General features: G+C 37.3%; 1 protein-coding gene across 4 annotated transcripts in view; it reads right to left on the minus strand.

The window, feature by feature from the left end:
* Positions 1-583: 583 nt before the first annotated feature.
* The window catches only part of IMPG1 (interphotoreceptor matrix proteoglycan 1), a 56,919-nt gene continuing 45,176 nt past the window's right edge, over positions 584-12,326 (minus strand). Inside the window, exons 13-19 of one of the 4 annotated variants that reach the window (XM_048297396.1) lie at positions 11,514-12,079; positions 10,515-10,734; positions 7,158-7,368; positions 5,172-5,348; positions 4,891-5,072; positions 4,495-4,578; positions 584-2,332 (exon numbers count right to left, since the gene is read on the minus strand). In XM_048297396.1, coding sequence (XP_048153353.1) covers positions 4,547-4,578; positions 4,891-5,072; positions 5,172-5,348; positions 7,158-7,368; positions 10,515-10,734; positions 11,514-12,079 — 1,388 coding nt within the window. In that variant the 3' untranslated portion in view covers positions 584-2,332; positions 4,495-4,546. Of the gene's footprint in view, positions 3,716-4,494; positions 4,579-4,890; positions 5,073-5,171; positions 5,349-7,157; positions 7,369-10,514; positions 10,735-11,513; positions 12,080-12,326 lie in introns of all 4 variants that reach the window. The other 3 variants (XM_048297397.1, XM_048297398.1, XM_048297400.1) reach the window with 3 other exon arrangements.

Here is a 12,326-nt window from a genome sequence, read left to right on the forward strand (position 1 = left end):
TAAAGCTACTTTTTAAAGCTTTATTCTAGTAAATATTTTGTCTTTATTTTCTAAGGTAAGTGTTGCTCCAAAATAACATTCTGGTATTAAAAAATTCTCATTTTGTTATCTCAAATCTCACACTTAATCTCATTTTGAAACAAGTATCTTTTTACTTTTATTACTGCTTCTTTTTTAACATTTATTGCTATCATTTTCAATATGTCAGCCATTTTCTATGCTGTGTACTCTGCAGCCTTTTAATTTTAGATTGTGTCAGTCAGTGACTAGTGACACCAACTCTGCGGCTTTGGGGGTGTACGCTGTGTGGCAAGCTTTATGTTTGGGATGGAGATGTAGTATTGCTTTTGTGGGGTTTTGTTTGTTTGTTTTCCCCTTAGAGTCTAAGGGAACACTCTTGTCTTAAGGGCCAAATCAGAGTGGTAGTTTTTTAATTTAAAAAGATTCAAGTAATTCATACTTTATCTAGAAAATGTAGTTTTGTTTGCTTCCATATGGCTTTTATCTCTGATATAACTTTACATCAGTTTTAAAGTAACGTGTTGTGTTTTAGTGTAAGATTAAGTACCAATTCAATTCCCTGTGAAATTTTCAAGTAAATAGTTTTATTGTGTTTTATTGAAATACAAAAGGTTTACCTCCAGCAAATATATTTGGTAATTAATAGTTGAGAGTGATAAATACAATCATGAATAATCATTGTTATAATACACATTTTAAAATTACTTATTTTTTAATCTGGCTAATGATAACTAGTATAGGTGGAAATACACTAAACACATACAAAAATACATTTGTAATGGAAAAAAATGGAATGCTATCAGCATTCTTAATGCATTCTTAGCTTACGTGAGCAATAGTGAAAAGCTAGCATTTGTAGGCAAGGATGACTTCCAGTGCCCTGCAAAAAGTATTTTTAAAGTCATTTTCTTCTGAAGTGTTACTGTGTAAAACCACATTTTAGGTTTCTTCTTTATTTTTCTTTCCTACTTAAGTAAAGTAAGTAAAAATACTATTTCAGCTGTAAAAACTCAACCTTGTATTCTTGGTGCATTGCCTTCATTCGTACACAGTCACCAGTTCTGGTGGTTTTGCAGGCAAATCCATGCAGTTGTTTGGAATTTGTAAACAGTTCTTTTGAGTGGACTTGGGAAGGTAAACTAAAGTTCAGTCTTTGCTGTGGTAACTGCACAGTGCAAAGTAAGAATTGTCACTAAAATCAGCTGCTGTCCTGAATACACAAAAGTTTCACATCTGAATGAGGATGTTGTCATCCAGGATAGTCATGAACTTTGTAGAAGCTCAGTTTGAGCTGTAAGTACGACTTCTGGTGTGCACCAAGCAGCAAACCAGTGCCTGAACACAACACTGGTACAGAATATAAATAGAGATAAATTCTCAAGAAAAAAATACTCAAGATAAAATGATGCTCATACTTGAATCAGGATTGTGGATTCATAGTGCATAAATTAATATGCCTACAAAGTACTTAATGGCCACCCATTGTTTGTTTAGATTTCTTCTACAAAAACTAACAGTAACCTCTCAAAATTATTTGTGTGTATACTGAGTCTAAAGCATAGGTGCTCGTGTGCAGTTCTAATCTACTCACTACCAGGAGGGTGCTTGTGAATTTAAATCTCATTATCTGAAAAGCTGAAACTCCACATATCATGCCTTAGCAAAAAGTTTGAAGTCTTAGGATAACCCGACAGTGTCACAATCACCAGAAATTAAACAGCTAAGTGTATATGTACATATGTAAAAAGAAGTGTTTATTAACAGAAAAATAGGTATCTGATGTTCACAGAAACCCTTGAAAAATTAAATCCAACTTGTGTGATTTGCAATGTGAGCATTGCAGGGAGAGAATGAAGAAGTTCCCAAATGCTTTTTATGTGGCCTTTGGTCAATGACAATGGTTATTTCCATTCACCATTTGCATCAGTGTGTGTAAGGAAGGTTAATGAAGGGGCATAGAAATGCGGTGAAGTTCACTGACATTTTTACCAGAACAACTGTGACTTACAATATTGAAAAATGTCATAGCTCAGTAAGATCTGTTTCTAGCATTCAGCTCTTAAATAAGATGTGTAAGCACCAGAAGCTTAATGCATGCATCTTAATGGTGGGGACTTCCTACCAGGCATTTTAGACATGAACAAATAGCTGCTCAACGTGGTCATTTGCTTTCCTTCAGCAAAACTATTTTTTTTTAATGTGCACTGATTTTAGAGCCAAAATTTTTTATCTTCAGGAATCCTTGATTTTTTTTTTTCCTACTTATCCTGAAGCCCAGTCTTAAATAATGCAGGCCTTCTTTCTTGAGTACCTATAAGAGAAAGTCTCATAAGACGTTTGAAAAGCATTGTTGAATTTGAAAATGTTCTGTTTGTCTTATAGCTAATAGGCAAGGTCACACTAAAATCTGTAGAGATAATTGTAGCTCATTGTAAGGAGAATTGAGCCTTAAGAAGAGAAGGCTTCAGGGAGACCTTCTAGTGGCCTTTCGGTACCTAAAGGGCACCCAAGAAGGAGGGAGAGAGACTTTTTGCAAGGGCAAGGAGTTACAGGACAAGAGGGAATAGCTTTAAACTGAAAGAGATTTAGATTAGATGTAAGGAAGAAATTCTTAACTGTGAGGGTGGTGAGGCACAGATAGAGATTGCCCAGAGAAGTTGTGGATGTGCCATCCCTTGATATGTTAAAGGTTGTCAGTTTTTGAAAGACTAATTGGGTAAAACCCCACCCAGTCAAAACCCCCTCTGATTACTAAGCTTTGCAATAACTTTCCATGCAGTGATTCTATAACTAAACTGGAGAGATCTTTTCATATTTGGGAAGGATTAGAAGGTTATTTTAGCTTCTACTGGAACTTTGTGCCTATTTTCATATATGCCTTCATAAATACAGAGCTGTACTTACTGTAGATAATACATCCTAGAAAGCTGTCACTGCTGTCATTACATATTGCAAACCAGAATTTAAATACTGAATTTTCAATTTGGCCTACAAGCTCTAGATAGCCACATCCTCCTGAAAATTCAGTTGAAGTGCCATACTCAGTTTTCAACATTTTGGCCCCAAAGGAGTTTTCTAGATTGTGACATCAAAGTGCTGCTCTTATTTTCAGCTAATGAAATCTGTTCTACATTCATTTTATTCCTGAATTGATTTTTTTCAAATCATTAAAAACATTTTGAATGTAGGGGTGGTGTAAACATTCACTGTGAACTTAAAAAACAGTCATAAATAGTCACCTAACTTTTTCAAATCCGTTTCAATTTTGTGGTTGCTGGATTCCTCACCACATTAATTTATTTAACTAGATCTTGAGAAGAGTTTGGTCAATGTACCTTTGACAATTAAAATATGGTCTAGATGTCACAGACCTAGTTTTCTTTCACAGATGTGCCATTTTATTACTTTAATAAAATATTTAATGCTTTTCTATGTAGTAATTTTAAGTAGTTTAGCTAGTATGAAAGTTTATTGGTCTACAATTTCCCATGGGCACATTTCTTTTAAGATGGGTGTAAAATACTAATTGCAAACATCTGCGCTGTTGCTTTTATGAGCAGTGAAGCCAAGTTCATTCTTGAGCTTTTCCAAATTGCTGCTCCCTGCTGCTTTGTTCATCTCTATGTTTGCATTCCAGTCCCCTCATTTTCAGCTCAGTCTGTAAATGTGGCCAGAGTACCGGAAGAGACCAGACCTGGGTATGATGAAGATCAGTGAAAATAAATCTTTCTATATGGTGTCATCGCTTGTTCCTTTATTTAATAACAATAAACCTGTAAGGAGCCAAAGAATCACGTAGTTGGTGTCCTGTCTTCCACAATGTCCAGCCAGTGCCAAGGGCACTCCTGTACTGATACTCGCCCCGAAAAAAATGGATGCTAACAGCTACAGCAAAACCTTTTGGTTTCTGATAGGGTTGTAATTCAGAAAAATGAAAATGGCGAAGTAAAGCTTTTTACCGATCAAGAGGACATACTCAGATACATCAGAAACAGTCTGCCAATTTTACAGGAATTTTTGACTCAACTTTTCTCCTGTCTTTTTTTTCCCCACAAAGATACAAGGAGTTTTAAGTTGCAAAACTTGAAATAATACTTGATATATGAGCAGTATTCTGCTCAAATTAGGATTCCTACTTGTTCAAACTCTATGTAGCTTAACCAGACTGAGTGATCTGAGATTTTAAGTGATCTAGTACTGCTATTTAAACCTCCCCTTTGGTTTGCATTTTGTGTTAATTTGTCATTTCAGGTATTTCTTCCTTCACATGTTCCAGTGACTGCCACATTACCACATGGTTATACAACATAGAACTTTGTTACAGAACAACATTTAAGAAGAAATTGTAGTTGTCGTATCAAGCATCCAAAAAATCCGAGCTTTTCTTTGTATGGAATTACTACAAAGAGGCTCCCTGGTAACATTAACAAATGGGACACAACAGATTTTTAATTCTTGAAAATAGCCACAAACCTTGGTTTTGTCTGGCTGATGCTGGAAACGAAGAATTCCAGAGACTAACTTGTCAGTCTTGGTTTCGTAAACTCATCTGGTGACCTACAAGAGTTAAAAAAAATCCTCAAACCACTACTTATTTCACTAAATGACAAAAAGCACTCAGATAGGATAGACTGCCAGAGCCATGCAAGAGAGCTGTAAGAAAAGCAGTTCTACAGTCCTGGTATGAAATCTACACTGCAGTAAGTGTGGAAAGCAATGAATGCATTAGTATTTTCAGTTCTGAAATTGGCAAGCAAGACAGTAGCTTCAAGTTTGATTTAGTTATGGAGTTAATACATGGAGGTGGACCTGTTATTTCAGGTGGGGCTGTTTGTTGAGGGATAAGAGAGGGATTTCCATGCAGTTTACCTCCAGGCTGAATTGTGTTTTCAAGGTCATGTAATGCTTCGTGATCAAGGATCTCTGAGGAACTGAGACAAGCACTTACACTGCAGGCTGTGTGACAAAAGCTAGATAGGGGCTCATCGTGTTCAAAAGCAGGGTTAATCCTTACAGCACTTTCTGAATTGCAGCTGCTGAGAGTAGGACCTCTACAATGCAGAACATTTTTGTTTAGATAAGATTTTAAATTGCAAAAGAAACAAAAGGAATACTTTGAAAGGTGAAGAAGAAGACTGTGAGCAGCTTACTGCAAATTAGAGTTTCTTTTGCATTTTCTTCTTATCTTAATAATTAAAATGATGAAAAGAAAACCAAGGCTTCCTAAGCCAAGAATGAGAGGTTTAAAACTGAAGGGTTGTATGGGTTCTGGACCAAATTTTGCACAGCGCTGTCCTTGGTAAAGCTGGTGTCTACGTACAGGACATCTAAAATAAGGAAAGGAAGAGAAAAAATGTACAGAACTTGAAGGCAAAAAATACTGAGTACCTAAAATGAGAACAAAGGAAATTCTTCCAATTTAATATGACCACATTATTTCCACTACAAATAATCGCTATGTGTCTGCATGAAAATAATGTGATTGATGATAGGGAAAGATAATATTTTTACATTCATGAGAGTGAGTTAATAATAAGCCACTAATATATTCCTTGCTGACCTACAAATTTTAAAGAAGTTATGAATTTTAAATCTCTCTTGACAAATTTCTAGCCCCAGAGCTAACATTTGTGTTTTAGAACCTTAGAAGCTCAGGTGTGTTTTAAGGTAATGTCCGAATACATCTTTGAAGCCTATATTCTGTTTTCTGGTGATTTCACTCTGAGTAGCAAGGTCTGAAATAAGAGTTCTATGACAAATAGCAGGGCTCTACTCCTCTTTACAGGACAAGGGAAAAGTGAACTTACGTGGAACACAAGTGCAAATAATAGGCCATAATTTTCTCTCTGACTGTACACATTTGCACAAGCTGTCAGTTTGACACTGGTGGTAATTTGTAACTTGCTGTAATTCACAAAACTTTTCATTTATTATTTTTAATACTTTTATAGTTCCATGTGATGGTTTGGTTATACCTGTACATCAAGTCAGGGCTTTTCTGAATGGGAAAAATGTTATTTTCCTCAGTGCATCAGTATTGGTGTAGTAGGTCGAACCCCTTGCTACCTTAGCAAAGCTTTGAAGAGGATCTTTCTCGTTCACAGGCTGATTTCTAGTACTAAATGCTGCAGCTGCACTACTGTGGCTCTGCAAGTAAGGAATTTGGCAGTAACTATGGCAAATTCAATATAACTTCTGTGATACCCATTGAAAAAAATTAATTTTGGCAGTTGGGTTGTTACAGTGTATATAATTTGAATAATTTGTCCAGTGGTCTTATTTTTTGATGTTAATCCTAAGTAAGGTAAAAGATGTATCATTCACCTAGCCGAAGTATTAGGAGAGAATAAACAAATGCAAGAATTGTACCTTGATTCTTGCTTATGTACATGGCTGGTCAGCTACTGCGTGACAGTCGAGTGTACAGTTTCACATAATGCTCTGAATTGTCTAGTCTTACAATGAGAAGACACTTGATACTTTGTAAAGAGTTAATATGTTCAGGTACTGTGTGCTTCTCGATATTGACTTAAGATAATTCCGTTTAAAAATCCTTAGGGAATATATTTGCGGTGAGGAAGAGCTGTTAATCTTCAAGTCCTTCCCAGAAAGGCCTGAAAGCAGCCTCAGCCTCCATGTGCTTTATTTATTTATTATCTATCACAGCAGTCTTCATAGCTGTGTCTATATGAATAAAGATTTCCTTTTTAATACCTCTTAGAAAAGGGTAATTTCTTAAAATTTCTTAAAATGCTACCAGTTTTGCTAATCGATAGCAAAACTGTGAATGTGTTATTTCATTTTTCCAAAGTGTATTTGGAAATCGAAAGGAATGAACGCTTTTGTGTATGTCATCTCTGCCAATGATGCTGAATTTCTACTAAATTTCTGAAGCATCTTTAAAAATAACTAGATCATGATGTTCTGTGTATGCTAACAGGCAGAAATGGATTTATCCATGGTGAGACTATTAACACTTTAGAAGGGTATTTGCAGCGTGACTTACAGCATCAGAATGTCGAGGTTTTGGCTTATTAGTGTAGTTTATGCTGTTGGAAAGTATAAGCTCAGCCCTTCTTTTTCATGCAATGCACATTACCAGGGGGCTGAATTCATGTCAATCACCATCTATTTACCTGCAGACAGCTCCTCTTCCTGGAACCAGCTCACATTTCCCACCATTGACGCAGAGATGGGGCTCCAGCTCGCACAGGCTCCGGCAGGGCAACCCATCCTGGCTGGCGTAGCCAGGCTTGCAAAGGCAGTCGGCCTCTTTTGTCCACTCGTTCATTATGCATTCAGAAAACTTGTCACATGCCATGAATTTGCAGGGGTCTGCCCGATCAGCTGTAAAGGATGGGTAAATCATTTACTGAAGCATTACCCTAAAGGGCCTTGGCAAGGCTTGTGGCAGCCAGAGAAAACAGCTCACATTTACTGGCCTGTCACTTGGGTGTGCTAACAGGAGGATGTGTCCAGCATGGAAGGACACACAGCCTTCTTCCTGTACAGGACACAGCAAGCATACAAGTTCATGCTGACTTCTGCACTTATTTACCCTATCCCTGTTAAGCTGTGATTTTATTTTCATCTCACTGACAAGGATTTTCACAGTTGGATATTTTTATCCTGTTTTTGCTGTGAGTGTTAGCATCATACTCATGGATCCCGTGCTACAGCCTTACAAGTGAGAAATAATTTCAACTGTAATGATCTTAAACACATAATTTAGGACAAGACAGAGGGATGGGGTTATTGAATATTGCACAATATTAAGACCTGCTATATAGAAGTACTGTCGTATTCCAAAAGAAAATATATGCTTACAGGGTTTGTAGTGGGTTTTTTGTTGCTTAAGTTTCTTCGTTTTGTGGTATGTTAACATTGGGAAGGCTTGCTGGGGTTTTTGTTTTGTTTTTTACATATTAGTAAGGGATGCCTCAGTGAGATTAAGGGAAAAGGACCCTGCTGATGTTCATGGGAAGGCCCAAATCAGAGACAGCTGTTACACAAGTCTGCTTCTCCTTTCCCATTCTCTGCTTCTTACTAGAAATGAAAGGAAAAAAAAAAGACACCCAGAAAGAGTGATTTTAACCCAGGGCTCAACCCCTCAACCCATCTTGTGCTGATGGGGTGATGAGGAGGAGGGCTGCATCCACCAGTCTTGCCTCATGGAGCCTGTTTCCTGTGTACCATGGGGCAAAAACCTTAAAAGGCAAAAGATGAGAAGCAGACCAGGGGATACAAATCCTGTTCTTGCCAGCAAACAGTCCCAGTAAGATGTATGAATCCAGAAAGGAAAAGAAAAAAAAAAGTGGACAAAACTAGGAAAAGAGAGCAGCGAAGGAAATGAGAGCAGATATACCTGTATGAGCTGGGCTATGTGATCCTTTATGTAGGCTAAAAGGAAGATTTGTACTGGATATTGCAGCTTGTTACCTGCAGCAACTAACTGGGCTTAAAGTTTCTTCTGCAGCCACTTCATGCTCTATGCTAGATGCTCAGTAATACTAATTTCAATGAAAAATGAGGATTGCATTTGTTATAGGAGTGCTGAAAATCTCAGACACACACTGGGATATGCTTCAGTGGTAGAAATGAATCCATCAGAGCAGTTCACTTATAACCCCTCGATAATTCTATGGCTATTTCCTGCTTTGAATGTTTGACTAGTGGGTTTTAGCATGCACCATTTGCCTTTGCTGTATGCAATGTGCATGTTGGTTTGATATGTCCTTTGCTCCTGGACTGTGAGTGTGTGCACTTGTCAACTCCAACAACAAGGAGAGCTTGGCATGAGCATTTGGCTGGGTCGAGTTTTTGTGATAATGTTTCATCTTTGTTAATACATAACTGCATACTTTGTTATATTTTCTGATTTCACTTCATTTAGATTACAGAAATACTGCATGCAGGTATTTTTAAAAGTCCTTCTTTATGGTGTTATTTATGACCAGTGCATTCAGCCCTTTGCAGCTGCTGACTCTTGATATGTATTTTGGACTGTAAGAGCCCATCCATGTTTAACTTTGGTAGAACATCATTACCACTAGATGGCTCTCAGTTTCACAATAAAGAGGAATTTGCTTGTATTTCCTTAATTTGCTACCCAGGTTGGGGTTTATTTATTTGCTTGTTTTCTGAAATGAAAACACATCAGGCTTTGAAACATCTGTGTTGGAATATACTGGTTTTGTAAACACAGTTTCTTCTATTTTGACTGTATACTACTGCTTGTAAGACTTGAAAGAACAGCTCCTTCAACAAACTCTCTGTAATAATGTTTTCTTGAATTAATGTTGAAATACCACATCAGCAAAGCATATCAGATGAAGATGAAAGACTTAAAAATTTTTCTGAATTTGCATTTCTGAATTTTTATTTAATGAAAATTTATTACTAAATCAAGGGACATGCGGCAGCCCAAAGTTCACTCTTTATATAATGAATTAATGAATTGTATATTCATCAATTTTTATATTTTTATAATGAATTAATGAATAATTCTTTATTCATCAAACATCAGTTTATCATGGCAGTATTTGAAGGGCAGAATACTGTGATTTTGTTAACTTTCTTTACCACAAGGTACCTATGCTTTTAGTGGCCACAAAGACGTACGTAAAATGAAAACTGGTTAGAAACTGCCTGCCTGAATTATAAATGGATTTTTGTTCTGAAATTGTCAGAGATCTGTACATAGAAAGACAGCTTAACCAAAACTCCTAAAAATATCTTCATACCTTTGCTATTGTTCTTCTCCACGACAATGAAATTAAATTCAACCCTGAAATAATTACCAGAGTCTGAAAATAGATTCAGGCTTCAATTTTATAAAACAGTATCGTTTTTGAAAACACTAAGCTTTTGACATAAGAATAGTGTCTAGACATGTAGTTACTGACTTTCTACTGTTTAACAAAGACTAAAAACTCATTTGAAAGAGATAAATCCAGAGGGATTCTAGAATTACAAATCTATGGAGTACTACATGAAGTCATGCTCCAGTTAGTATCTGTAGAATCCAATTATTCATAAAAATTGTCTCCTTTTGTTTTGAATGCTGTATCCCTTTAAAAAAGATTTAATGATGCTCTAGACCATGGTTTGCTTACAACATTGCAATAATCATCAGAAATTATGTTTACATACTCAGGTGCAAGAATTTCATGTCACACCTGCAAACTGCATATGAGCATTTCTTATGCCTGTCTTCACCCAACCCTTGTTCTAGACAACAATCTATTTGTCTCTGAAAAGCAGTAGGTGAACATGCACAGCCCAACAGCCCCACCCAGCTTTTCATTACAGTATGAAAATACATCTGCAGAGAATTTGCAACATCTTTTTTGTCTTTACTACTCCCTGTCACTGGGAGGCTGTTGCTAATATGGTTATTTCCAAGACAGTCATACTTCTGAAACTGTAACAGCCTGAAAGAAGATGGTCTGCTTGGTTTTGATTTTGCACTTACATTAGTAACGCAATCTTACCTGGCTCAATATCCAGGGAATAGCTGTCAATCTCCAAATTGAGGTGTTGGGCTGCAGCATCACAGAAATCTTCCAAAACACAATGTACTGCTTCTGTGATATTGTATGGCACTGTCCTGGCAAATTTCATTTTGCTGTTCACAATCACACTTCCGTTCCTGAAGTTGAGAATTTCCAAGTGCTTAAAACCGGTAAGGTTGGACTGAAGGTATGGAAGTAGCTGCAAAACAGAGACTTGCCTTTATTTTAACTTACTGTCAGGGTCTACCTGCTATTAATTTCTCTTATAGTCAATTTTCATTATCAAATACACACATCACAGATTTATTTCCCTAAGTTTAATACAATTGTTAAGCTCCACTAGCAAATTAACTTTTCTGTTTAGCAGTATCTTCTTCTGGATTTCTGCACTTTTCTCAATAATGTATTGAGATGGATGGGCAGCAATTTCCCCTGTAATGAAATGCATAGCAGCTGGGGAGTTTATTCATCTGGAAGAGAAAAAAATTACCTCACTCAAAAGCCAACTTACTTATTTTCAAACATTCAATCCAGGCAGGTTGGGGCATAGTATTATAGGCATGTTACTGATCTGACCTGTGCCCTATTGTACCCACAGAGAAAATCCATATCTAATCACAGTCTATGCTATGATATATTTTTAAAGGCCTATTTTTAAATGCAGCAGGCAGACACAAGCCTTAGATATAATCAGCACTGCTATACTGTTGGTGTGGATCTAAGAAAAAGCCAAATAAATTACATGCTGGCATATATCTGGGTTTTCTTGAGCAAGTAAAAACTTTCATGACTGACTTCATAAACTCTGTCTTCATACTCTAAGGGCATCCCAGGCTTATGTATCCTTTAAAATACAGCTTATCAGATTGAATCATAGTAGGGTTGATTATTGTTAAAAACTGTGCACTTCAGTGTATTCCTTCAAAGTGCACCTGATTACCACACTTGTTGAACTTGTTCAAGTTGATTTTCACCCACCAATTGCATGAACTGTTGTTCTAGTGCTTTGTATTCTGTCGAACTCCTGTTGAAGAGGTCATCGGAGAAGTGCATGTTGGTTACCCTCAGGCTGAAGAAAACCACGAGCTCTTTGCCTTTGGCTGCAGTTGTCATGGAGCTGGTAGTGACGTACTTCAGCACTGGTGCTGGGGTGGTTTCTGCAGGTTCAGTGGTCAGCACTGAGATAAAACCACTGCCCTGCTCCCCTTCATACAGCCCTGCTGTGCTCGTGGCACCGATGAGATCCAGCTCGGCAGTGATGTCCTGCACCCCTTCACCCATGCCACCTTCAGGAACGCCCTCAGGGGCTGGCGCCGAGGAATCTGGTAATTCAAGGGACTGCTCGATGATCTCAGAGGGGCTGTAGGATGGGCTGGTGGCTGCAGGCAGAGGTGCTATTGATGGCAGCCCATCTGTAATAACAGCTCCAGGCTGCACAGTGGAGACATGACTTGGACCAGTAAAGACAGGCAACGTGTCATAAGTGCTGGCTGTAACAAAAATGTCATCACCTGATGATTCTAGTTCTTCCATGATCTTAACTGCTGCAGGAAAACAGGGTAAAATCAAATTAGCCATGTTGAAAATTAAGCATAAAAAACACTGAGCGTGGAAAAAAACATGTATATGGGATTTGAACTGAAACATTTTTAACAAGTTTAACAGTATTTAAATAAGAAAATGTTAACTCCATCACCAGGGAAGAACTACTGGAATAAAATACCACATACACATGTTTGAGTGATGAGATTTCTGTGGGTTCTGTGGTTAGTAGTTATGCTTGGCAAGTAT

This window comes from Corvus hawaiiensis, chromosome 3, assembly GCF_020740725.1.
Source record: "Corvus hawaiiensis isolate bCorHaw1 chromosome 3, bCorHaw1.pri.cur, whole genome shotgun sequence".
Lineage (NCBI taxonomy): Eukaryota > Metazoa > Chordata > Aves > Passeriformes > Corvidae > Corvus > Corvus hawaiiensis.